We start from the raw sequence: 27,948 nt of genomic DNA, 5'->3' as shown, positions 1-27,948 counted from the left end.
CATGCACAAAATTAAGAAAACACAAATTTACTAAAATCTTAATAAAATAGATAAATAGCCAAAAAATAATTATAGAATGCCACTTCATCTCATTTGTACTTTCCTTTATATTAATATATAGATTAGGTGAATGAGAGAAAAGTAAAAAATATAATATTTTGGGAAATTCTACAATGCACTTCCTTAAAATGGATATATTGATGCATCCCGATTTGCTTTAGTACCCGAAATAATTTTTTAGTCAAAAGTTTTCTCATGGTCATGTATGTTATAGTTATTTAAGACAACCTGTAAAATTTTAAGAAATTTAGAAAAGTTTAATATGCCGAAAACTACGTTCAAATAGTGTATTGCACGCGTGATTATTTTATTTTATACGCGTGTAAAATAAGTTATTTGAACATTATTTTCTATATTATAAATTATTCGGAATTTCTTAAAATTTTGTAAGTTATCTTAAATAGTTATAACGTACATGAATATGAAAAAAAAATTAGACTAAAATTTTTTTTAGATGCCGAAACAAGTCAAGGGTGTATCAGTTGATCCCTTTTAAGGAAGTGTATTGTAAAATCACCCTAATACTTTAACATGATTTGTGTATTTTAACAACTACAAATGTTGCCCCCAATCGAAGATGTCAATTGTGTATTTATATATAAGTAAACTCACCATTAATTTTATTAGTTTCACTCAATTAATACTGTATTTTTTTTTTCGGTTGAAACTGTTACATACTTTCTTGGTTTATATTTTCACTAATCATGAAGGAAAAAACATGTTATTAAAATGTATTGTGTTCTTTGAAAAAAATGAATATAGTATTACAAAAGAATAACGTTCCCATTAAACATTTCTAATTTAATTTTATTATTTTTAAGTTTTTGTGAATTACTGTTTTAAGTTTGTTTCACTCATAGTAAACATGGTCCAAAATTTCAAAATGCCACGACAAAATTAGACAATAAAGAGTTTTTGTTTGAAAAAAGTTATTTAGACTTGAGTTTGGTCCAAAAGATTCATTCATTTTCATATGTTCTAATTAACATTTTGTTTCTCAAACAGTAGAAAGAAATATCCATATTATATTAAACTGATACCCCACTTAACCAAAATATAAAGTTACATACAGGAAATGGAATGGGAAGGAGGAGTTTCATAGAAATAAATCCAGTTCATAAGTCATAACTATATATTTGTAGTAGTAGAAGTAGTAGGCTATATAATATATAACTTATAATAGATAAATATATAATAAGCCAAGGTGTTGTTCTTCAATCATTACACAAAAGACCAATTCATGAACATGAATGCCAAGCAATGATTAGAGTCCTCATCGTTCAGAACTTTCCACGCGACAGCCTGCTCGTACGACACCGGCCTTCCCATGCTCGACACGCATATACCGGCTGGTAGATAAGCAAAACCCTGCAATTGTCACAAAAAAGGGTATTAGATTATGCACAAGATGTACTCAGTTCAGTTGGCTACAGCCCCACGAATCTGAATTACCTGCTGCATGATTTTGGAAAACTCAGAGCACAGATTCTTCCGACCGCCTTCGTCAAGGATCTTGTCGAGCATTATATCTTGGAGGGCAACTAGAGTTGTTTCAAGCATGTCAAGTCCAGCCTGGTTTGCAAAGGTGAAAATGGGAGACGCCTGCAATTGTATTTTCAAGTTTGATAAGTTCAGCTGGAAATTCGATATCAAGAAAAGACGAGTTTGGAGTCAGGCTCGGGTTAGTACATTGGTTTTCACAGAGCAGCACATTATTGCGTCGGAATGGTTCCAGAGTCGCTTTAAAATGGCATCACCAGATGGCGGCGAATCCATTTGAAAAAGCTCTCCTCCAGTGTGTATCCTAAAGCAATTAAAACCGAAATGAGAATATTCTATAAGAAAAGGCTTCATTTTGTTAACTTATATAGTGAGTAAAACCTGTAGCTTCGGCAAATCCACTGTGTCAAGGTTAGCGCTTCGGGAGATTGAGGTAGGGCTTTTGGTCCTATCTGTGAGCCAAGCTGAGAGGGAGCAATTGCCATTGCGACCCGCTGAACGGACCCAACAACACTGCGCACGTACTGGCGAGCCATAGCAGCCACATTGTCTCGTGTATGGTTCTCGAAAGTGAATTGGAAGGCAATAGTCAGGACTGACCTGAGATTGTAACTTGCGTCGGCTTCACTAGCTGGACGGGCACTACCTGATCCTACTTCAAGAGTAGAGGCCAAATCCAGTGTTCGGGTGGCACCAGGTGTATCCTGCAAAAAAAGAAAATAGTTCATAAGACATTAAGACCAACAGGGAAGTCCTTTCAGATGAAAATTAATGAATTAAGGTGAACAATTTTACTAACCGCCTTTGGATCCAATGGAATGACACGAAAACCAGATGGTAACAATGGAGCTTCATCAGCAAAGGATTCATCGATGGGTGCAAAAACAAGCTGAGCACAGGAACCAACTGCATTTGCATCAACACCACTGCAAAGCTGTCCAAAACATGTTCGGGGATGTGTTAAAAAATTAAAATGAAAATAAAAAACTACAACAAAATAAGAAGTTGTGAAGTGATGCAAACCTGTAGTAAGTACATATCCCGTGCCAAAGCAACCTCTTCGGGAGAGAAAGCCTGGCCCTCCAACCGAACCACCTCAAGAAACTGCATTTAGTTACAGAAAGTAAACTTAAGATACCAAACAAAATATTATAACAAGAATAGGCGAGGCAAAGTTTCTTTCGAGTGGCTAAGATCTTACCTCTTCGTTTTCCACAGTATGGGCGAGATGTAAGTTGACTTGGCTACTAGGGAATCCACCAGATCTTGCACAAGGAATTGCATAAGGACTGGGTTTAAGACATGAAGCAGAATAAGCATCAACACCGTAGTCAGCCCATTCAGATCGATGCTCCCTCAGAAATTGAACAAGTAAAGCTGGAGGAACATTCTGATTCACAACAGAGACATGAACATCGAGTCAAAACCAATCCACAGCAGAGACAAAGACTTTAAAGCAGTAAGTTGAACATACCTGAAGTAGCATCGATGCCTTGGCACACAGCACCCCTCCAAAAGTTGGAAACATTGATGCGTTGTATTGGGAACCGAGAAACTTGTTTGAAGATGAGTTGACAACAATGGTTACATCCTCAACCCCGTCACTACCTAAAAGCGACCACCCATCATCTGTAAACCCGTTGACTGCATCGTTGAAACCCCTATAACCATGCATAAAGAAGTACCAACCAATGAAGAACAATACAAAGTAAACAAAGCAAGTTAAATCAAAATATATATAATTCTTACTGCTTTTACAGATGAAAGATTTTACCTGCAGAGTCTCTGACTAAATGTCCTTAAGACAGCAGGTTGGCGGCCTCCACCATACTGTATTTCTCCACTAGCTTCTTGAGCGATTTGTCGTATATGGCGCAAAGCCTAACAGAAGAAACAAAAGTCAAACATAAATTACAAAGACCACAACTATCAATAAACAAACAAAATTTATTGGTCTTACAGCAATAGTCATTTTCTGAGCAAGGATTTTCGATGATTCGTAGAGTGGCCTGAGAACTTCAGGAACGCTCCAAGCCTGAAAAAGAAAAACAGTTGAGTTTTCTAAGTAAAAATAATGGAACAATTAAGAAAGTTCGGATTCGTTTGGAACTCACGTCTAAATCGACATGATCAACAATGTGAATACTGGAGCCACCACCCTCACAGGGTCGGATTAGGTATCCACTAGGAAGCACCTCTGCCCTTACGAAACATGAAGATGGAGGGCCAGTCGGACCACCAGTTGAAGTAGTCAATGACCTCTCGCATATCTGCAATATAGAAGTTTTACGTTGTAAGAAATATGTACATACAACACAACAAAATTCAAACTTAGTAAAAATATTTACCACAATACTGTTGTCTTCCAAGCTAGTTGTATATCTCAGTGTCCAAAAATCACGAGCTGCTGCTAATGTTGTAGGTGCATACGTCTGGTGGGAAGAAACTTTCGTTAGTAAAATATGACATTTAATCATAGAATAGAACCTTCATAAAAAGATAAACTTGTACATTTTTGTAAGAATAGCTTATGTTAATACCTGCATATATACAAGCTCAATGGTTCCACCATTTCCTGTAGGAATTACACTCAATACATCAGCGCAACGGCAGTCGCGATACCATGATGTACGATCTTTGAGAATCTCAGCGACCTATAGTCAATTTTTAAAATCGTGTTAGACCAGAGAAAGAAAAGGGTAATTATTTGTACTATTCAGTAGAAGAGATCACAATTAGCAACAGATAAAAGTACCTTCGTGGGCTCCAAGCTCACAAGACCGCAAGCTCGTGCTGCTACCCCACTACAGTTGCGGGAAACAGCAACGATACCAATAGAATCCGGACCAGGCTACAAAATCACACATTACAAATTAAAAACATGGCATGAAATTTGAGTTCATTTAAGTAAGAGACGGTACGGTGTAGGCTTCGAGTATATACCTTCATCCCAATCATCTGGACCCAGTCGACAGCAGTTCCAGTTGCCTTAGACAGGAACTCTGCCAGGGTCTCCTCTGCTATAGCTAGGAGGCTGGTAAGTAAAAAAAGTTCAGAAATTACTTAAACCAAAATACTCAAATAGTGTAATAAAGCAATAAACTTTAACATGACAAATTACTCACCCAGCTGGGTTGTTAGCATCCCTCTGGGGCTGCTGAGGTGTTGGGTTTTGTTGTTGTTGGTTTTGACCATTCATGACCACAGACTCACAACTATTGTCTGTGGTCGTCCCAGATGCCTATTAAGAATGATAAAACATTACTATTATTAGAAAGTTATGTCACAAGCATAAACCTCATCAAGCAAAGACTGAATTTTGTGTAACTTCTTACAGTGTGCAGTTGATTTCGCATAAATCCGTTCTCATACACCAAATGTGAGACCTGTTTTTGTAAACGATCGTTCTCTTCCATCAACAACTTGTTCAGAGCAGACAGTTTTCGATTAACTGTCTGAAGTCGAGAGGCTTCTTTCCTCTGCTTTTCGCGACATCTACCGAAAGAGCATACAAAAACATAAGAATTTAGAGAATCACTCATCACTTGAAAGCTAAAAAAGACAGTCATTTATTGAAAGTTAACTTAAAATACTGTCATAAGCAATGTTGTTAAAGAGTACATATGCATTAACAAAGTTGTTAACTTGTTTAATTTTGAATTATATTATAATGATTTAATAAAAATCAAGTTAAAACAATAAGGGGTCCCAAAATTACTACTATGCTATCATATCACTGAATGGGCAAAAATAGGTTGCACTGACTAATGCCCCCATTTTTATAATATAAAGAAAAGAAGAATAAAGAAGCAGAAAACGACAAAAATACAGCTGACCATGATTGAAATTAGGAAAAAGAAACTGAACTTTTTAGTCTTTGGCTACCAAAGTTTTTAGAATTCATTAAACAAAGTGACAAATTAAGAGGCAAGAACGTATCATCCCAAGAAAATGAGTTTAAGTAATTAACAAGCCAAACCATGTTCTGGGAGACCTCACACATCATAATCATCACTGTTTTTGTTTTATTATTGTTATTATTATAATTATTATTTCTTTCTCCAAAGCTTACACATTACTACTGCCATTAAATGGAAAACTGAGATCTACAGATGCATTATTTTATTCATTAAAAACCTAATTGAAATAGGAGAGAAAGCAACAAGTGAAGGCATGCTAAAGCCCACTAAATTCGCTGTCATAAATCATAATCCTTCATTTAGACTAGAAAAAAGATCATGGCAACAAAAACCCTTTTTCAGTTGAAATTGTCAGACATTTAAAAACAAAAGCTTTTCCCTAGAAATCCATAAATGAGGAGAGAAAGAAGGTAGAAAGAGATTTAACTATTATTAAAGAAAAAAAAAGTAGGTAAAGTGAGAAAAGGGAGAAGAATAAAAAATCAATGTTGTCCACAAGAAATGGACAAAAATCCTTTTTCATTGAGCTAAAAACCACACATAACAGGCTGCAAGCATAAAAAGAGTGCAAAACTCACGCATAAAAAGAAAATCTCTTGAAACTTACAAAGAAATCTAGAGAATAATATATTATTACATAAAATTCTTAGCATTAAATCGATACTAGAGTATAAAAAATGGGAAGAAAAAAAGAAAGAAAGATGACTACTTTTATGAAAAGAAAGGAGCGTGGGAGACAAAAAAACACATTCCAAAGAAACTTCACAGGAAAAATAGTAAATGAAAAGAAAAAAAAAACTATGCTTTTCACACACATCTACACATCTTTGATGTACCCAATAGAAGAGATAGATCCAGGAGTTGATTACTCACATTGCTTTCAAAATAAGATCAAAAATAAGACGAAATGATGACACTTTAGGCAATCACAGTTGACAAAAATATTATGGTATATTATATATACATATATGTATGTATCAGAATAATGAACTCAAAACTTCAGAAAAGGACACCAGAAAATGAAACCCAAAAATCAATTAGAATGTAGGCAAGTGTAAAACAAGAAGCCACAGAAAATGACAATTAACAAAATAGCTGTACAAGCAACAGTTTTTATGATTTAAAATGAAGAGTTCATATAAATAACAGGAAAGAAAGATAGAAAGAACTGATCTTGTGTTTGAAGAACTCTTTTATATACAAACATATATGTATGTGTATGAAATTACCTGCGATTCTGAAACCAAACTTTAATCTGTTTTGGTTCAATATTAGAGAGAATAGGACACTCCCTAATGAGTTGCTGTCTTCTTAAAGAGCTAGGCTTTGGACATTCCGAGTAGACCCTCTCCAAGGCCTCAACCTGCTCCGGTGTATACCTCACGTACTTACTATTATCCATTTGCTTATAACAATTATTTGTTGGTGAATCCTTGTGCATCACAAGAGCCATCTAACGATACAATACCACCCCTTTTACAAAACCAGAGCTAAACTACAACCCCCAAAAGAAAAAAGAACAGAATCAGTAAAAACAACAAAAAAAAAACCAGTAAAGTTTAAGTCTTTCTAGACAAATTAAATAAAAAAATAAAGAGAGATTTTTTTTTTTTTACTTAGAAAGTTTGAGTTATCAACTGTTCTTCTTCTTCGTTTGTATTGTTCTTCAATATATTCTCACGGGGTAGGCTCTCTTCACCAAGAGAGCCTCCACACTCCTTCATCAGCTTGCTCTTGATTCAAGTTTTCTCTCTCTCTGAAGCACACACACAAAAGCTCTCTCTCTAAATATCTGGCTTTTCTCTCTTAAAACCCAAGTGAAAAATGAATGAAAGGAGCAAAGTTGTAAGTTTTTGAAACAGTGAAAGAGGGGGAGAAGGGTTTTATGTAAAGTCTCTCTAGTTGATGGTCTTTATCTCAGACGCCAATCTCGAGAATTTTTCTATAACACCAACCCACAGAAAGAGAAAGAAAGAGAAACAAACAAAGAAAGAAAGAATGCTTGTGTAAATATATGTTTCTTTGTTTGTGGCTTTGTATATTGTGACAGAGAAAGAAATCAAAAAAAAAAGAAAAATAGAAAATGAAAAAAGCCAGGTGGCCAATGCTAATCCATTACTCCTCTCCTACCCTTGTCTTGCCTTTTTTTTTTCTGGGCTTTTCTTTTTCCCAAAGATTAATCTGAAAAAGTTTGCACTTTTATATAAATAGCACAAGGGATACACATACTGATATGATATGATATAATATAATATAATATAATATTCTGTCTCTGTTTATATAACTGTGTGATGTGAAAAATGAAAGAGAAAGAATTAAAGGAAAAGGAGTAATAAATAGGAAGAGGCTGCTGCTGCTGTGTTACTGGGCTACTGTTGCTGCTGATATGAGCCACTCTGTTAGACAGACATATCAGAGGAGACGTTTTTTGACGATTCAATTCTTCTTTTGTTTTTTAATTTTTCTCTTTCTTTCATCACACATATATATATATAAATAAATAAATAGAAAAATAATAGACAAGAGAGTGTACTACTGTACAGCTTCTCACTCCATAATGGTTACAACAGTAATAGTAAGTATTATTTTGTATTGATGCACATAGTATGGAGAGGAGGACTTATGGTGTGGACCATTTGCATCATCATCATCATCATACATAACATAAGCATCATTGATGTAATTGGTCATACATACTCATACATACCAAAAGTATTATACGTGTAAAGAAGGGGTTGTAGTGTATATACATACATACATACATTTTAGACAGAATTTGTGCATGGGAATCGTGAAGGCCGAGAAGAAATCGACAAAAAGTAAGGCTGTGTAATATTACAAATGTTTTGCTTTTATTATGGCTCGTTAACAAATGCACGGTTTTGGTTTGACCCGAACCCGAATCCAAACTTAAATCCGGATCCATTTTTCCTTAACACAATGTCTATCCTCTTTTAAGGCTTTGAAAGAAATTAGTAGTGTGCAACACTATTTTAGGTGTCTTAATTTCTATTTGTTTAATTAAATATGGGTGTTTATTTTTAAATAATATTACTAATTAATCAAAAAAATTGCTACTTTTAAATAATACTAGGCATTACTAATATTTAATAACATACTCATTCTTATTGTTATAAAACTTTTTAGAATAAAGATAAAACACAAGAGCCAAGAATAATAATTAGTAGGTAAATTTACTCTGTGGCTATGATAAATAAATGTGTTTCCTTTTATGAAGGGGAATGATAAATAAATGTTTGCTATGATAAGTTATTGAAGTTATTGAGGGATGGACCTGAAGAACTCCTACAATATCTCACCTCATTTTTTCCTACTATGTAATATAAATAATTTTATATGTTACTAAAATAATCTATAAATTAAATTAGACACAGATAATTGCCTGTTACCATATTTCACTATCAAAAGTTATCAACTCTCTAATCATAATTAAATAACTACATATCAATAAAAAAAAAAAAAAAATTACTCCATATACTGTTTTTTTAACTTTTTTTTTTTTTTTTAAATTTACGGTTTGGGTTTCTAAAGTGGTTACAGCGCTAGTTGCAATAGAAGTTTCTATACAATTTTTTGTTGCGATTTAGGTTGCAGCGCTAGTTGCAATAGGGATTTCGATGTAAAATTCCGTAAAAATATAAAAAAATATATATATATTTTAAAGTGTAAAAATAAAAAAAAAAAACCCTAAAAAAATAACTACTTATAATTAAAATATCATTATTATTGAAAATAAAACAATGTTCCACATTTCATTTGAAGGAGATACAATCCAAATGTTGTCCAAAATAAACACGTTGGGTGAATCTACTACACAAACAAAAAGATCCAATAAACTATGTTGTTGTAAATGATTCTTTTGTTTAATTTATAACAACAGGGATTTTTTCTAAAAAAAAAATGATAAAACGCAAACATATAAGAGTTAATTGCAGCAAAACTCTTTAATAGTTTTACTTTGCTTGTAATTAACTTTCAAAACTTAAATTTTGACAGTAAAATTCTAAAAACTATGATATCGTTAGCAATTTATAATTTTTATCCAAATTATTAAAAAAAAATAAAACTAAAAAAACCATTTAAAAAAACTTTTTTTCTATCGTTTTTTTTTTTCTTTTTTCATTTTTTCAGTTATCCTCTTTTCTTTCTCTCTCTTGATGAAGCAGGTAACTAGGACCACAACCCAGTTGTCGTCGCCGAGGACCACCAAACCAAGCGTTTTCCGAGGACCATGTTAGGCTAAAATTAGTCTAAGTTTCGGGTCATATTTTTCGGTTAGTTTTCACTCTTTGTTTCTAGTTTTAGGGCTATTTTACGCTTGATTCTTTTGTTTCAGGTCCTCTGGTGTCTAAAGAAAGTATGTACAAGAATCGAGGACGCGCGGTGAAAGAATCGAGAAGAAAAACTAAAAATTATGTCGCTGCCTAATCCAGTCGCAACGGGAAATGTCCCAGTCGCGACGGGGATTGGCAGAGAGATTTTGAAGAAACGAAGCTTAACCCCGTCGCGACGGGGACCCCAGTGACGGGATTTTTGGGCAGTTTCGTAATTTCACGAATTTTAAAGATGAGACTTGGTTTAAATAGAGAGAGTTCGTGAAAATTAGGGTTCATTCTGATTTGGAACCCTAGAAATAGAGGAGGAGGCTAGAAGAGCGGCTTGTGGCGACCTGGATCAATTGCTTCAACTAGTTCTTCCTCTTCTCTTTAATTTTTCTATGCTATTTTCTGTTTCAATGTTAATTATGGATTTGATTATGGATGTTTTGAACTAAACTCCTATTTAGGGAGGATGATGAATGTTATTTTAAGTTTTTCCTAGTTAATGAATAATTGTCATTCCTCCATCTTGATTGTGAAATTATCTATATTTGTGCTTAATTCCATGTGTAAGATTGATCACCTTCTACATGTTCTATGATCTCAATTCAAAATCTGAAAAGTGAGAATTGAGAATGCTAAAATTGGATAATCTAGGTTTTGATGTGAAACGAGAGTATTTGCATAGCCTTTGTGACAATTAGATTATTGCTTAATGCTAATTTCATGTTAGTTTAATTAAGAGATTAATTAGAGAGCATGTGATTTAGAACCTAAAGGATCTGAAAAGAGTTAGGTTAATTTATAATTTGTCATTCACTTCAAGAAAAGGATAGCAATTAGGCATTAACAATTGTGGTAAACTAACAACAGGATTCTCCTCCCTAATCTCTCATCTTGATTTAATATTCACTTGTTTCTTTAAGTTTCTTGAATTTCTTTCTTCCTTTTTCAATCATAAATACTTTTGATTTGCCAAATAGAATTATAAGTATAGTTTAGTAGTAATTAATCAAATTCCCTGTGGTTCGACCTCACTCGCGTGAGTAAACTACTTGATTACGTATACTTGCGTATTGTGTTTAATTTTCGTAACAGACCACCAGCCCAAGTAAGTCTCGATCGCCTCCCCCTCTCTCTCTCTCTCTCTCTCTCTCTCTCTCTCTCTCTCTCTCTCTCTCTCTCTCTCTCTCTCTCTCTCTCTCTCTCTCTCTCTCTCTCTCTCTCTCTCTGTAGCATCCTACTAGACTAGGCGTGTTATTGTGATTTCTTAATGTTGTGCACTCATTTGCTAATCAAAGGGTTTATGAAAAAACGTGATAATCCAACTGAAATTGCATAATCCATCAATAATAACAAAATCCATCATTAAATAACAAAGTTTGAGCTTAAAAGCTCAACAACAATTACCAAAACCAACTTAAAATCACTCAAACAATAAAAATTAACATCAAAACGTACAGCAACCAATCACAAAATTGTATGAAAAACCTAAATCAAAAATTGACAATTTTAAGAGAAAAAGAACTTACCTTGAGTTCGCTACCAAGGATCTTGATTCTAGGTTGAATTCCTCCTCAAATTGGTACAGAATGGTGAGGAAATATTCTGGTTTCCTTGGGCTTCTACCTTGGCCGAACACAAGAGAGAAAAAGAGACAAGGTTTTAGCTTTGATTTTTTTCTATATGGCTAAGTATCAACTAAAGGGAAGATGACTCATCTCTTCCTAATATCAATCAGCCTATTACTCCATAAATAAGCTTAGGATTTATTAAAAATCCTACTAAAAAAAACTAATTAGGGTAAAATGATCTTTTTACCCTTACTTAACCAAGAAGTAACCAACATACTTAGGGGTAAAATGGTCCTAAACCAAAATCCCAAACACTCCCGACATTCCAAATGCCTTAATATACAGCCCCACTAAAACTAAGATACTATACTATATCTATGTGACTCCTAGGCCAACAGTCGCATTCCACTGTTACCGGGCATAAAAATATGAAAAATATAAAATTCATATAAATATATATCATAATTAATACACCTAGAATTCAAATAAATCTTCATAATCATAAAAATAATAATTAAAAGTCTACTTCTGAAAATAAACATAATTATCTGCTTATTCTCATAATAAAGCTAAGTAGTCATTACAATTATCCTCCCATTAAAAGGATTTTATCCTTAAAATCTAACCAAAATAACTCTGAATATTGAGCTCTCATATCAGACTCCAACTCCCAAGTGGCTTCTTCCACCTTGCTATTTCTCCAGAGGATCCTTACCAGAACTATTGTCTTGTTTCGAAGGACTTTATCCTTTCTATCAAGCATTTGTCAGGTCTCAAACATATTTTCTTAACATATAAATGTGAAATACATTATGCATAGCTGGCAAGGATAGACGTTAAGCTACCTGTAGTGACTGCTTTAGTAATTTGGATTAGTAAAGGCAATTAGCACTAATTTCTGTTAATTTTATAATTATTTATGAATTTATTTATTTGTGGACCCCAATATTAGAAATGAGTATTAGAGTTATAATTTCTCAATTCTGGAGATTTTATTAAACTCTAGGGGTATTATTTGTTCTATATGTGAATTATGTAATTTTTGTAATTTTTGCTCGGCGACAATAGAAAATGCGATGGATGGCTAGTTTGATCACATGGATAAGTTTAGAACCTTATTTCTTATTGGGAAATATTGTAGAGAAAATAAAATATCGGGATTAAGCGGGGTTATGGAGTTTGACCATTTTACCCCTAACTTTAGAAATATTTAAGTTGTAACTTAAAGGGCATTTTGGACATTTTAGATGGTGGATTGGTGGCTGCCTAGGGGGGTGACATGTGGCCTCTTTTATTTCAGAAAGGATTAATTTCCTAAGCTTTAGTTTATTTGAGGAAAATTAAGGAAAGAAGGATAATTAGAAAGAAAGACTTTTCTCTTGGAACTTTCTTCCTCTCTCTTTCAGCTGAGACAAAACTTTTTCTCCCCAATTTTCTGGAATTAAGCTGAGGATTCAAATGGTCTTGGAGTTAAGGTAACCCTAGAACCTATAGTTGTGTGTTTTAAAGCTTTTACTTTGGTTCATGTTATGAATTTTGTGAAATGAGGGTTGTTAGGGTTAGATTTGTTTAGGGTTTGATTTTCTAGGTTCATTTGAGTTGAATATAGCCTTGAGCAGCTGGTTTTGATGTTTGGATTTAGTTTTGTGCAAGTTTAAGCTTTGAGTTCAAAGCTTTGATCTCTAATGGCATAATTTGATTCATTGGGTTTTTCTATGAAATACTGGTTGGAAAATATTGTCTATGCATTGTTTAGGCACTCTGGAAAGTTTGGTGGCATTTGGTGGAAAATTAAGCAAGAGGTGAAGGGTTTGGGGTGAACTAGTGCAAACCGGCTACCGGTTTTTCCAGACCTCTAAAACCGGCTAGCTGATTTTGGCAGGATCCCCAAAACACTTCATTTCCTCGATTTTCGTCCATTTCAGTGTCGTGGTTGGGTGTTTCCCTAATTCCAGAGTTTGAGTAACCTATAGAGAGTATAACAAAACTTAGGGTTGTGGGTTCGGGTTTCCCAGGATTAAGGTTTTTGATCATGTAACTTACCCGGTTTCATAATGTGATTAGGGCATCCATCTAGCATAAGATTTTCCGTTCAGGTCGGCCAGCACACTTGAATCTAGAAAGAAGGTAAGAACTGAATATAATGTGTGATATCAATATCTGAGTGTATATATATGTTATGTGTATATGCATGCTTAAAGTGTTATGTGCACTACCAACACTTGTACAGTTATGGTACAAAGTGCAGTGGTATAGTGAATATTGGTTAGGAGTACAGTACAGTGATACCAACACAAGTACAGGAAAGTACTGAGGGTGCGTGGTATATCACTCAGTGGTACTCAGGGTACGAAACAAACCCTACCAACATTCGTACAGTGAGGTACGTAGTGCATGTGGTATAGTGGTTGTACCCTAGAATTGAACGTTCTTACTCATCTGTTAAGCCTTGTAAATAGGTGTATGGGTGCCTAAATACAAGTCGAAAATTATATGATATGTTATATGCTTTTCTTACTGAGTCTGTCGACTCACAGTTTTGCTTCCATGTGTAGGTAAAGGAAAGGCGAAAGCTGAACAGGAGTGAACCTGAGTTAGGATGAGATTGTACATCTTGAAGCAGTGCAACCTGGAGTGTTCGGTCTCGGGACATCTAGGATTTGTATTTTGTAGTCGCTGTGCGACCTGATTAATATGTATTTTGGTATATTATGTTTTAGAAGTTTGAAAACGAGATCCCGACACTTGTAAATATTTTGATATAATATAAAGTTTAATATTTAATATAAAAGTTTTAATTTGACATGTTTTTCAAGAAAATTCTTTGATTAGCAAAGATTGCACTGTAATTGAAAAAGCATTGTAGCGTGCCTTAGCATTAGGGCGTTAAACTACCAATCCAACTTTCTTGAGAATCTCAAAAGGCCCTGTAAATCTAGGGCATAACTTGCTCTTTTACCCAAAACGTTTAATCCCCTTCATTGGAGATACCCGTAGGAAGACATGATCTCCTACCTGAAACTCTATAGTTCTTCGTTTTGGATCAACATAACTTTTGTGCCTACTCTGAGAGGCAAGCATTCTGGCCTTGATCTTCTCTATTCCCTCATTGGTCCGCTGAACTGATTCTAGACCTAAGTATTTTCTTTCTCCAGTTTCATCCCAATGAATTGGAGATCTGTATTTCCTACCATACAATATTTCATAGGGAGTCATCCCTATGGTACTATGATAGCTATTGTTGTATGAAAACTCTATCAGTGGCAAATACTTACTCCATGAGTCATCAAAATTCATGACACAGGCTCACAACATATCTTTTAGTATCTGAATTGTCCTCTTGGACTGAATTTTAGCTTTGTTCCCATGGCTCATTAGAGACTTTCTCAAAACTTGGAAGTAAATTTCGGATCTCTATCTGAAATAATGGACTTCGGAGCCCATGTAGTCTTACTATCCTTCACATAGAGTTCTGCATATTGGTCCACTGTATATGCTATTTTCATAGGTAAAAAGTGTGCTAACTTGGTAAATTGATCCACAACTACCCATATGGAATCAAACATACCCGAAGTTCTAGGCAATACAACCACGAAATCCATAGTGACATCCTCCCATTTCTACTCAGGAAGAGTTAAAGGCTGCAACAACCCTACAGGTCTTTGATGTTCAATCTTGATATGCTGACAAGTCAGACACCGAGATACATACTCTACCACATCTTTTTTCATACTGCGCCACTAGTAGTAGGGTTTTAAATCTTGATACTTCTTGGTGGTACCAGGATATAATGAATAGGGTGTAGTATGAGCTTCATCTAGAATTTTTTTTTCTAAGCTCCACATTACTCGGGACACAAACTTTGGTTTTGTAAAGTAGCATTCCATTACTTGACACTGCAAAATCCTTAGCTTGGCCAGCCATAATTTTTTCTCGGGTCTTTATCAACTCTGGATCCACTAACTAGCTAATCTAATTCTTTCTAACAAGTCTAATTGTAACGTCAATTTACTGAATATACCAACCACAAACTCAATATCTGATTTGATCATATCATCTGCCAATTGAGCTGAAATCATAATCATGTTGGATACCTGCCCAGGACCCTTCTTGCTTGGGGCATCTGCCACTACATTGACTTTCTCAGGATGGTAAAGAATTTCACAATCATAATCTTTAACTAGTTCCAACCACTGCCTCTATCTCATATTCAAATCTTTTTGAGTAAAGAAATATTTGAGGCTCTTGTGATCGGTATAAATCTTACACTTCTCTCCATAGAGATAGTGTTGCCAAATTTTCAACGCAAAAACTAGTGTAACAAATTCTAGATCATGAGTTGGATATCGTTGTTCATACTCCTTCAACTTTCGAGAAGCATAAGCAATAACCTTATTCGCTTGCATCAGAACACACCTCAGACCTTGTCTAGATGCATCACAGTAAATTACAAACTTCTCCTAATCTAATGGTAATGCTAATACCGGATCTATGATCAATTGATGCTTCAGCTCTTGGAAACTTGCTTCACACTTTTCTGTCCATATAAATCATTAACTATTTTTAGTTAATTCTGTTAAGGACATTGAGATCTTAGAGAATCCCTCAACAAAATGCCAATAATAACCAGCTAAACCCAGAAAACTCCTAACTTCAGTAACTGTCTTTTGTCTCGGCTAATCTCTGACAGATTCAATCTTTTCCGAATCAACCATAATTCCATCCTTACTGACAATGTGTCCTAAGAATGACACTTGGGATAGCCAAAATTCACACTTTTAAATTTGGCATAGATTTTGTGTTCTCATAATCGCTGTAAAACTATCTGTAGATGTTGCTCATGCTTCTCTTCTGATTGAGAGTACACAAGGATGTCATCGATAAATACTATAACACAAATATTGTTAGGTTATTTTTAGTATTAATTTTAGATTAAGTTTAGTATATTTTTAATTGAGTTTTAATCGTGTTTGGAGCATTTTTACGCTTGTTATCTTTTATTTTTGCAGATTTAAAATAAAAGAATATTAGAAAAATATCAGAGAAAAAAGATGGAAAAAAAGATAAAAATATCTCACAAAAAGATAATATTTAAAATAGAAAAAATTATGCAAAAAAATAAAGCTGAAACTTCAAGCCTGAATTCGACTATCTTCTGATTAGATTTTGAAAAAGATCAAAACATAAAAGTTCTAGATCTCTCTTTTATCTTTCTAGAACATCTTGAATCATCCGATTCCAAATAATTTCATAGGGAAATAAACAGAGAATATAGAGGACGAATTTTAGAGATCAGCTGCAATATTGGAGGCATTCTTCAGAGGTTTTCAACATTCTTTTCTTCTCTATTTTCTTAAAGTTAATGCGTATGATTGTGCTTTCATAAACATGAGTAGCTAAACATTTAATTAGGGTTTAGATGGAGATTGTTTAACATTGTTTTATGGTTTTAATATGATTTATTTTCCCCTAATTTCCATGTATTCTATCTCATTCGTACTTAATTACTTTGGCCATCAATTAACTGTTTTATGATTTTGATGCGAGATCTGAGAAGTGAGTATTGATTATGCTATAGTGAAATAAAACTGAATTTCGATACAGGACGAGAGTACATGTACGGTTTAGATAACTTAGAGGATTTCTATGTTTAATGTCTGTTGCATGTTAAATTTATCATGAGAGTAGAAAGTTTGCATGTAATTAAGGTTTATATATCTTAGAAGACTATAAATTACCTTAGTAAACCTGCTATTGCATAGAAATTGATAATATAGAGATAATCATATTAGGCCATAATCAATTGAAATAATTGAAGTCGAAGCCCTAGTTCTTATTAACTGTTAATTTCCTATTCAATTTAATTGCTTATTCTTGCACTATTTTTATTTTAATCTTTTCTTAATTTTTATTTAACCAAATAGAAGAAGTTTAATTTTAACGTACTCAACTACAATTCTTGTGGGATCGACCTCACTCTTGGTGAGTTTACTACTTGTCACGATACGTGCTGTCACACCCTAACTACCTTAGGCGTATTACGTGATTTTTAAACATACTGTGCAGCTCGTTGCTAATCAACGAGGTTTATGGAAAAACGTGATTAATTAAAAATTTTGCTTTTTAATTAAACTTATAAACCATATTACAAAAGACTCGGGATCCCGATTATAAAATCATTTACAAAAAGTTTCAACTGTTTAACCATTACATAAAAATAAAAGTCGTCTAACGACCAATTACAAAAATTCAGCCTTGCTGTCCCGAGGATCGTACGCTCCAGGCCTAACCGCCCCGACATGTACAATCTCATAAGCTCGCTCACGGTCCATCAGCTATAGCCTTGCCTTTACCTACACATAAACGTAGATCTGTGAGTCGACAGACTCAGTAAGAAAAGCATAATAATACTCATACATAATACTAACTGCCGTGTCCAACACGATACTGAGTCCCGCTACTGCCATGTCCAACATGGTACTGAGCCACTACTGCCATGTCCAACATGGTACTGAGTTCTGAACGTTCATAGGGACGGTACTATTGACACGTAACAACCTGATCGGTCGAACCGGTCATACTCCATTATTGGTCATACTCCGGCTGTACCGACGTGTTACTATATCCTCCCCGATCGGTCGAGCCGGTCATACTCACATTCTTGGTCATACTCCAGCCTGTACCGACGGGATACGTCAATAGTACGGAACCACCAACCAAGTGTCAGCCTGATCGGTCGAACCGGTCATACTCCGGCTGCTGGTCATACTCCAGCCTGTACCGACGTGACAGGGTTGGGTGGTTCGAAGCCAACATACAACTAATGTAATCTAATAGGCTTCCTACATGCACGCTAAACATGTAATCTACATATGCATACTGTTATACTAATCTTACCTGGATTCCGAATTCAGGTGTGCCGGTCAACCTGAGTGGAACTTAGCTGAGCGGCGGATTACAGGCTCCTAAACCGTAAAAATCACAACACCGATAAGTGACACGCTAAATCACAACGGGGACAAAGGTTTTAAAACCAAACTTAACCTACTGCAACTTAATACTAAAATACCCCCAAACTAGCAGAGAACAAACTGTCTGAAAACCCGAAACTAGCACGAAACGGCAAGTTGAGAAAAACCGGTTTCTCACCCTACTGCAAAATCCGGGTAACCGGTTTTACATGCGATGTAAAGCAGGTTAGCCTGGTTTACCCGAAAAACCTCAAAAATCATTTCACCAACCAAAACGTTTCCAAACTCAACCAAACTTTCCGGACACCTTTAATTAGACCCTAATAAACATTTTCCAAGTGATAAAACAAAGCTTCAAGCACAGAATCAAAATTTGCCATTAAAGCTCAAGCTTTGAGTTCTAAACTCAAACTTGAGCAAAACCACCTAGCATGCAATCAAACCCACTCAAGTCTACTAAAACATACATAAAATCACCTCTGAAAACTAATCAAAACAATAGCAACATCTCAGTAACAGATTCACAACATATTTTCAAAAATCACATTTTTGCATATAAAAAGCTATGGCTTGTTCAACCTAATAATCATGCATCAAAACAACTTTAAATAACCCTAATCTAACAAGCTTAAACCTCTGAATTTAACCTCAATTTACAGCAGCAAGAACACATTAAAATCAAGCATGCATCATCACCTTTTCACACATTTTTTTCTAAAATTATAAAAAGAGAAGTGTAGAAACTTTACCAAGGATGAAGAACACTTAGAATGCAAGAGAAATAGCTTGAAATCAGAATTTTCCAGCCCTTGGAACACCCTCCAGCCGAAAGAGAAAGAGAGGAAAAGAGAGAGAGTTTTTGCAATTTTTTTCTATTTTCTAAACTTATGATTTTGAGTGAAAAGGAAATAAATAAAGAGAAGGCTTTAACTAAAAATCTATTTCAGCCAAATAATAAAATAATAACATTTATTTTTCAATTTAATTAAGTCACTAAAAGACAAAAGTCAATGGGGCAAAAAGACCATTTTGCCCCTCCACACTAAAATCACATAAAAATCACTAAAGGGGGTATTTTGGGAAATTCTAAATTCCCGGCCATTCCCGACATTCCCAATGTCTAATAAACCGTCCCAAACTACTAACATACTAAGTTGTGATTTCTACTGAGCCAAACGCCGAGTTCCAAAATACCGGGCACCGGAAATGCAAAATATGCAAGATACTGAATAACATAAATTACAGTATAATAGATTATTTAAATAGCTATAAATAATCTCATAATCCATCACAAACAACTGATAATTTCCAAATTAACTAAGCGGGCTTTACAACTATCCCCCCCTTAAAAGGATTTCGTCCCCGAAATCTAACCTGAATAACTCTGGATATTGAGCTCTCATATCTGACTCTAGCTCCCTGTGTGGCTTCTTCCACCTTACTGTTTCTCCAGAGAACCTTGACCAATGCTATGGTCTTATTCCGAAGGACTTTATCCTTTCTATCCAGGATCTGCACTGGCTGTTCCTCATAAGTCATGTCTGGCTGTAGCTGAAGGCTCTCATAACTGAGTATATGAGAGGGGTCTGAAACGTATTTTCTCAACATCGAGACATGGAATACGTTGTGAACTGCTGATAAGGCTGGAGGCAATGCTAACCGATATGCCACTTGACCTATCTTCTCGAGACTCTCGAAAGGTCCTGTAAATCTAGGGCATAACTTGCCTCTTTTCCCGAAACGTTTAATCCCCTTCATCGGAGATACCCGTAAAAACACATGTTCCCCTACTTGGAACTCAACATCTCTGCGTTTCGGATCTGCGTAACTCTTCTGTCTGCGCTGTGAGGCAAGCATTCTAGCTTTTATCTTTTCTATCGCCTCATTGGTCCGCTGAACTGACGCTGGAACTAGGTATTTCCTTTCCCCTGTCTCATCCCAGTGGATAGGGGATCTGCATTTCCTACCGTACAACAGTTCATAGGGAGCCATCCCTATCGTACTCTGATAACTGTTGTTGTAAGAGAATTCTATCAACGGTAGATACTTACTCCATGAGCCTTCAAAGTCCATAACACAGGCTCTCAACATATCCTCCAATATCTGAATTGTCCTTTCGGACTGACCATCTGTCTGAGGATGGAATGCTGTACTGAATTTTAGCTTTGTACCCATTGCCCGTTGCAAACTTTGCCAAAATTTGGAGGTGAATTTCGGATCCCTGTCCGAACTATAGACTTCGGTACCCCATGAAGTCTCACTATCTCTCTGACGTACAGTTCTGCCAACTGATCCACTGAAAATGTTGTTCTAACCGGCAGAAAATGAGCAGATTTCGTAAATCGATCCACCACTACCCGGATGGAATCATACATACCCGTGGTCCTAGGTAACCCGACCACAAAATCCATCGTAATATCTTCCCATTTCCATTCTGGTAGGGTTAGAGGCTGCAACAACCCTGCTGGTCTCTGATGTTCAGCCTTAATCTGCTGACACGTGAGGCATCTCGATACGAATTCTACCAAATTCTTCTTCATACCGCTCCACCAGAAGTACGGTTTCAAATCTTGGTACATCTTAGTGGTGCCGGGATGCAGAGAATACGGGGTAGAATGAGCCTCCTCAAAGATCTCATTCCTAAGTTCCACACTATTCGGAACACAAACTCTGGCTTTATACAAAAGCATCCCACTGTCTGACACTGAAAAGTCCTTGGCTTGACCAGCCAATACCTCATCTCGGATCTTCACTAACTCCGGATCTGTCATCTGAGCGACTTTTATTCTTTCCAACAGATCAGATTGCAGCGTTAAGTTGTGAAGCTGACCTACCACAAACTCAATGCTGGATCTAACCATATCCTCTGCTAACTGAGGTGAGATCTGAACCATACTAGCTACTTGCCCCGGACCCTTTCTGCTCAGGGCATCGGCCACTACATTGGCTTTTCCGGGGTGATAGAGGATCTCACAATCATAATCTTTCACTAATTCCAACCAACGTCTCTGTCTCATGTTCACATCCTTCTGAGTAAAGAAATACTTGAGACTTTTATGGTCGGTATAGATCTCACACTTCTCCCCATAAAGGTAATGCCGCCAAATCTTCAGTGCAAAAACCACTGCGGCCAATTCTAGATCATGAGTCGGGTATCGCTGTTCATGATCCTTTAACTGACGAGAGGCATAAGCGATAACCCGGTCGGCTTGCATCAATACACACCCCAAACCCTGTTTGGATGCGTCACAGTAGACCACGAACTTCTCCTTGTCCGAAGGCAAAGCTAGCATTGGAGCAGTAATCAATCTCTGCTTCAGCTCCTGAAAGCTAGCTTCACATTTATCTGACCAGATAAATCGCTGATTCTTCTTTGTAAGCTCGGTTAGGGGCATTGAAATTTTGGAGAACCCCTCCACGAACCTACGGTAGTACCCAGCTAATCCCAAGAAGCTTCTGATCTCTGTCACTGTCTTCGGTCTCGGCCAATCCTTGACGGATTCAATCTTCCCGGGATCCACCTTGATCCCATCTTTACTCACAATGTGCCCTAGGAAGGACACCTGAGACAACCAGAACTCACATTTTTTTGAACTTGGCGTAAAGTCTATGTTCTCGAAGTCGTTGCAGTACCATCTGAAGATGTAACTCATGCTCCTCTTCTGATTGAGAGTACACGAGGATGTCGTCGATAAACACAATCACACAGATATCGAGGAAATCCTTGAATACTCTATTCATCAGGTCCATGAATGCAGCAGGAGCATTGGTTAGTCCGAATGACATAACCAGAAACTCGTAATGTCCATACCTAGTGCGGAAAGCCGTCTTTGGAATGTCCTCCTCTCGGATTCTCAACTGATGATAACCCGAACGGAGATCAATCTTAGAAAAGACCGTCTTCCCCTGAAGCTGATCGAACAAGTCATCGATCCTAGGTAATGGATATTTATTCTTCACCGTCAGCTTGTTCAATTCTCTGTAGTCGATGCACATCCTCATAGATCCATCCTTCTTCTTGACGAACAAAACCGGGGCTCCCCAGGGTGACACACTGGGCCGAAAGAACCCTATGTCAAGCAACCCTTGGAGCTGAATCTTTACTTCCTTAAGTTCAGCTGGAGCCATCCTATACGGGGCTTTGGAAACCGGATCCACCCCTGGTGCCAAGTCAATCACGAAATCAATCTCCCGCTGAGGTGGTAACCCTAGAAGTTCTTCGGGAAAAACGTCCAAAAAAATTCCCGAACCACTCTGATGTCCTCCGGCCGAATGGTATCTGGCCGAGTGGTGTCCACCACCACGGCCAGAAACCCTAAGCAACCGCCGTGCAACAATTCTCTCGCTGACATAGCTGAGATCACCGGGATCCGAGATCCCTGAACTGAACCCACAAATACAACCGGTTCTTCACTTTCCGGTTGGAAGACCACCATCTTCCTTTTACAATCAATGCACGCCGAATATTTATATAGGAAATCCATTCCTAAAATAATATCGAATTCGACTAAACTCATCTCTATCAGATCAACATTTAACTCTCTACTATCTATCCTGATCGGCATAGACCTAATCCACCTATTGGAGATAACCAATTCTCCGCCAGGTAACAGGATTCCAAACCCTGATTCATATCTGTCACACGGTCTAACCAATTTACTAGAGATTCTAGCAGCCACACAAAAACAACCTTGACCCAAGCACTCACCCGGAGGATGCCTCTCACTAATGAGACACTCCAGTAGGAACAATGGGTCTCAACACTACCCTGACGATCGTCTTGATTCTGGTTCCCTTAGAACCTCTTGTTCTGCCTCGAGCCACCGGATGCAGTGGATGATTCCTCTTCCAGTCCATGGCCGAACCACTACCTCCCCTGCTGAAACCTGACACAGGAGGGGTAGGAGCCCCGCCACATTCCGGAGTCCTAACTGATTCCACATACATCTAGGTGCGCCCTCAGCTCACCATGCTTTCTTCGCCATCTCAACTTAGATGGTCTTATCGTCGGTAGTGATCATAAGGTCATACTTGATCTTCACATTAAGTCCATCGAGATATTTTCTTTCTTACTGAAATCGGTTGGCGTAAATCCCGAGGCTAACCTCACCAACCGGCTGAACTGAGTAATATATTCCGTCATGCTCATATTCTCTCGCTGGGTCAGGTGGGCGAACTCTTTCCTCTTGGCGCTTCTGACCGCCTCGTTATAACATTTAACGCTGAAGAGTTCCTAAAACCTTTCCCAGGTCATAGTGATAACGTCATGGATCTGAGACACTATGTCCCACCAGACCAGAGCGTCTTCTTAAAACTGAAAAGTGGCACTCACCACTCTGTCGTTCCCGGTGACACCCATAAAGTTCAGAATCTTGGTGATCACCGTCAGCCACTGCTCGGCTTTTATCACGTCCGGACCTCCCAGGAAAACCGGAGGTGCTTGCTTCCGGAACCGCTCATACAGAGGTTCCAGTCTATGGGCCGCCACCACTATCTCGGCACAGGCGGCAGGGGCGGTGTGCCACCGGAACTACGGCACCGGAACCGCAGGAGCACCCCGCCGTCTCAACCTACGAATCTCGAGGTCTTGTTCTTCTATCCGGCTTGCATTTCCGCAAACCGAACTTCCCAATTACGGGCTTCCCGATTGACTTGGGCAGCCCGCGCGAGTTAACATCGCTCCAACCGCGAACTCTGCCCCTGGGACCTCTACCTCGGCCCAAAACACTTGAGGGGAACTGAGCTCCTCGACCTTGATCTGACCCGACTGAGATGCCCTGACTCCTAATATTTCGTCTGGCGTCCATCTAGTCTGAACCGCCTCGAAATCCCGAGTTGGCACTTCAGGTCACGATCATCGAGAGCTTACTAATGCCGCTTAATTTGGAAATTAAAAAAAAAACGAAACATGCGCCTATTCTACTATCAGGCTACTAACATGCTTCCTAACAGGCTTTTCTTTTTCATAACTGAATAAAATAAACTACTAAAGCAATAAAGGCTTACTGAACCGTGAACCGAGCTAACTGCTGATGATGATTGTACATGTCGTGACGATCTTCGGAAGACAACCTGGCGGCTCTGATACCAAATTGTCACACCCTAACTACCTTAGGCGTATTACGTGATTTTTAAACATACTGTGCAGCTCGTTGCTAATCAACGAGGTTTATGGAAAAACGTGATTAATTAAAAATTTTGCTTTTTAATTAAACTTATAAACCATATTACAAAAGACTCGGGATCCCGATTATAAAATCATTTACAAAAAGTTTCAACTGTTTAACCATTACATAAAAATAAAAGTCGTCTAACGACCAATTACAAAAATTCAGCCTTGCTGTCCCGAGGATCGTACGCTCCAGGCCTAACCGCCCCGACATGTACAATCTCATAAGCTCGCTCACGGTCCATCAGCTATAGCCTTGCCTTTACCTACACATAAACGTAGATCTGTGAGTCGACAGACTCAGTAAGAAAAGCATAATAATACTCATACATAATACTAACTGCCATGTCCAACACGATACTGAGTCCCGCCATCGCCATGTCCAACATGGTGCGAGCCACTTCTTGCCATGTCCAACATGGCACCGAGTTCGAACGTTCATAGGGACGGTACTATTGACACGTAACAACCTGATCGGTCGAACCGGTCATACTCCGCCGCCGGTCATACTCCACTGTACCGACGTGTTACTATATCCTCCCGATCGGTCGAACCTGGTCATACTCCGCCGCCTGGTCATACTCCACTGTACCGACGGGATACGTCAATAGTACGGAACCACCAACCAAGTGTCGGCTGATCGGTCGAACCGGTCATACTCCGTCATTGGTCATACTCCACTCGTACCGACGTGACAGGGTTGGGTGGTTCGAAGCCAACATACAACAAATGTAATCTAATAGGCTTCCTACATGCACGCTAAACATGTAATCTACATATGCATCTTGTTATACTAATCTTACCCGGATTCCGAATTCGGGTGTGCGCAACCCGAGTGGAACTTAGCTGAGCGGCGGATTACATGCTCCTAAACCGTAAAAATCACAACACCGATAAGTGACACGCTAAATCACAACGGGGACAAAGGTTTTAAAACCAAACTTAACCTACTGCAACTTAATACTAAAATACCCCCAAACTAGCAGAGAACAAACTGTCTGAAAACCCGAAACTAGCACGAAACGGCAAGTTGAGAAAAACCGTTTCTCACCCTACCGCAAAATCCGGCTTAGGTTTTACATGCGATGTAAAGCCTGCTAGCCGGCTTACCCGTAAAAACCTCAAAAATCATTTCACCAACCAAAACGTTTCCAAACTCAACCAAACTTTCCAGACCTGCTAATTAGACCCTAATAAACATTTTCCAAGTGATAAAACAAAGCTTCAAGCACAGAATCAAAATTTGCCATTAAAGCTCAAGCTTTGAGTTCTAAACTCAAACTTGAGCAAAACCACCTAGCATGCAATCAAACCCACTCAAGTCTACTAAAACATACATAAAATCACCTCTGAAAACTAATCAAAACAATAGCAACATCTCAGTAACAGATTCACAACATATCTTCAAAAATCACATTTTTGCATATAAAAAGCTATGGCTTGTTCAACCTAATAATCATGCATCAAAACAACTTTAAATAACCCTAATCTAACAAGCTTAAACCTCTGAATTTAACCTCAATTTACAGCAGCAAGAACACATTAAAATCAAGCATGCATCATCACCTTTTCACACATTTTTTTCTAAAATTATAAAAAGAGAAGTGTAGAAACTTTACCAAGGATGAAGAACACTTAGAATGCAAGAGAAATAGCTTGAAATCAGAATTTTCCAGCCCTTGGAACACCCTCCAGCCGAAAGAGAAAGAGAGGAAAAGAGAGAGAGTTTTTGCAATTTTTTTCTATTTTCTAAACTTATGATTTTGAGTGAAAAGGAAATAAATAAAGAGAAGGCTTTAACTAAAAATCTATTTCAGCCAAATAATAAAATAATAACATTTATTTTTCAATTTAATTAAGTCACTAAAAGACAAAAGTCAATGGGGCAAAAAGACCATTTTGCCCCTCCACACTAAAATCACATAAAAATCACTAAAGGGGGTATTTTGGGAAATTCTAAATTCCCGGCCATTCCCGACATTCCCAATGTCTAATAAACCGTCCCAAACTACTAACATACTAAGTTGTGATTTCTACTGAGCCAAACGCCGAGTTCCAAAATACCGGGCACCGGAAATGCAAAATATGCAAGATACTGAATAACATAAATTACAGTATAATAGATTATTTAAATAGCTATAAATAATCTCATAATCCATCACAAACAACTGATAATTTCCAAATTAACTAAGCGGGCTTTACACGTGCACTTGCGTGTGCAAAATATCACAACAAATATCGAGAAAATTCTTGAATACTCTATTCATTAGATCCATGAAAGCTGCTAGACCATTGGTTAGTCCAAAAGACATAACCGAAAATTCATAATGATCATAACTAGTACGAAAGGTAGTCTTTGGAATATCCTCCTCTCAGATTCTCCACTGATGATAGCTCAAGCAGAGATCAATCTTTGAGAAAATTGTTTTTCCCTTAAGTTGATCGAACAAATCATCAATCCTAGTCCCATACCTACACAGCCTCAAAATCATCACACTTGACCTTTCCCCAAGCGATGTGGGATTGCACAACTTACCTGTTCTTTCCCCTTACGGATCACAGGACTACTGACTGTCACAATCACCCCCCTTATGGGATCCGACATCCTCGTCGATCACATTTTTAGCTAGGTCAAGGCTCTGATACCATTTATGACGTCCCCACTTCAAGCTTCCATTGGGCCCTTGCACCCACGAAATTATAGCTATTATATACGAGTTCATCACTGTGGCTGTTTCCTAGACTGAAGACTGACCCACTAACACGAGTGTTTCCAGCATACTTTGTCCTCACTCGCATGCTTCTTGGGAAAACTTTCTAGGAGGTCACCCATCCTGAAATTACCCCAAGTCAAGCACGCTTAACTATGGAGTTCTTTTGTGATGGACTACTACAAAACAAGATGCACCTTGTTGTTATAGGTAGTACCAATCAATCCATTTAAGTCCTCTTCAACTGTGTAGTCCAATACTTACACAGTCTCATAATCATCCCACTTGACCTTCCCCAAGCAGGGTGGGATTACACAGCTTTACCTGGTATTTTCCCTTATAGATCACGAGACTACTAACTGTCACAATAAAAATGCTCTTGGTGGGATATTAACCATCGACCTCTATCCAATAAGCTATAAACTTTTTTATAGCACAAATGGTATCAGAGCCTTGACCTAGCTAGAAGTGTGGTTGACGAGGACGTCAGACCCCGTACGGAAGGTGTTTGTGACAGTCAATACTCCCGTGATCTGTAAGGGGAAATATTGGATAAGTTCTGCAATCCTACACCACCTGGGGAAGGTCAAATGGGATGATTCTGAGACTATATAAGTAAAGGACTACACAGTTGAAGAGGGCTTAAATAGATTGATTGGTACTACCTATATCAACAAAGTGCATCTTATTTTTTGGTAGCCCA

At 37.4% G+C, this 27,948-nt stretch overlaps 1 protein-coding gene across 2 annotated transcripts; it reads right to left on the bottom strand.

The window, feature by feature from the left end:
* Positions 1 to 1,067: 1,067 nt before the first annotated feature.
* LOC115697202 (homeobox-leucine zipper protein ATHB-14) lies at positions 1,068 to 7,938 on the bottom strand. Of its 2 annotated transcripts, none has more exons than XM_030624115.2 (19): positions 7,097 to 7,938; positions 6,710 to 6,975; positions 4,896 to 5,055; positions 4,686 to 4,801; positions 4,504 to 4,594; positions 4,316 to 4,411; positions 4,101 to 4,214; positions 3,909 to 3,992; positions 3,675 to 3,830; positions 3,521 to 3,595; positions 3,335 to 3,441; positions 3,035 to 3,221; positions 2,762 to 2,950; positions 2,584 to 2,664; positions 2,360 to 2,494; positions 1,942 to 2,264; positions 1,750 to 1,864; positions 1,513 to 1,662; positions 1,068 to 1,428 (listed from the first exon to the last, which is right to left on the bottom strand). In XM_030624115.2, exons 2-19 carry the CDS (start codon positions 6,931 to 6,933, stop codon positions 1,282 to 1,284), a joined length of 2,550 nt encoding a protein of 849 aa, XP_030479975.1. In that variant the 5' UTR covers positions 6,934 to 6,975; positions 7,097 to 7,938; the 3' UTR covers positions 1,068 to 1,281. The 2 variants fall into 2 exon arrangements, with proteins under 2 accessions (XP_030479975.1, XP_030479976.1); XM_030624116.2 differs by having other exon boundaries at positions 6,710 to 6,970.
* Between the last annotated feature and the right edge of the window lie 20,010 nt (positions 7,939 to 27,948).

Source organism: Cannabis sativa, chromosome 7 (assembly GCF_029168945.1).
Source record: "Cannabis sativa cultivar Pink pepper isolate KNU-18-1 chromosome 7, ASM2916894v1, whole genome shotgun sequence".
Taxonomy (NCBI): domain Eukaryota; kingdom Viridiplantae; phylum Streptophyta; class Magnoliopsida; order Rosales; family Cannabaceae; genus Cannabis; species Cannabis sativa.
The sequence above is the reverse complement of the archived record's forward strand: the minus strand, read 5'-3'. Positions and strand labels throughout refer to the sequence as shown.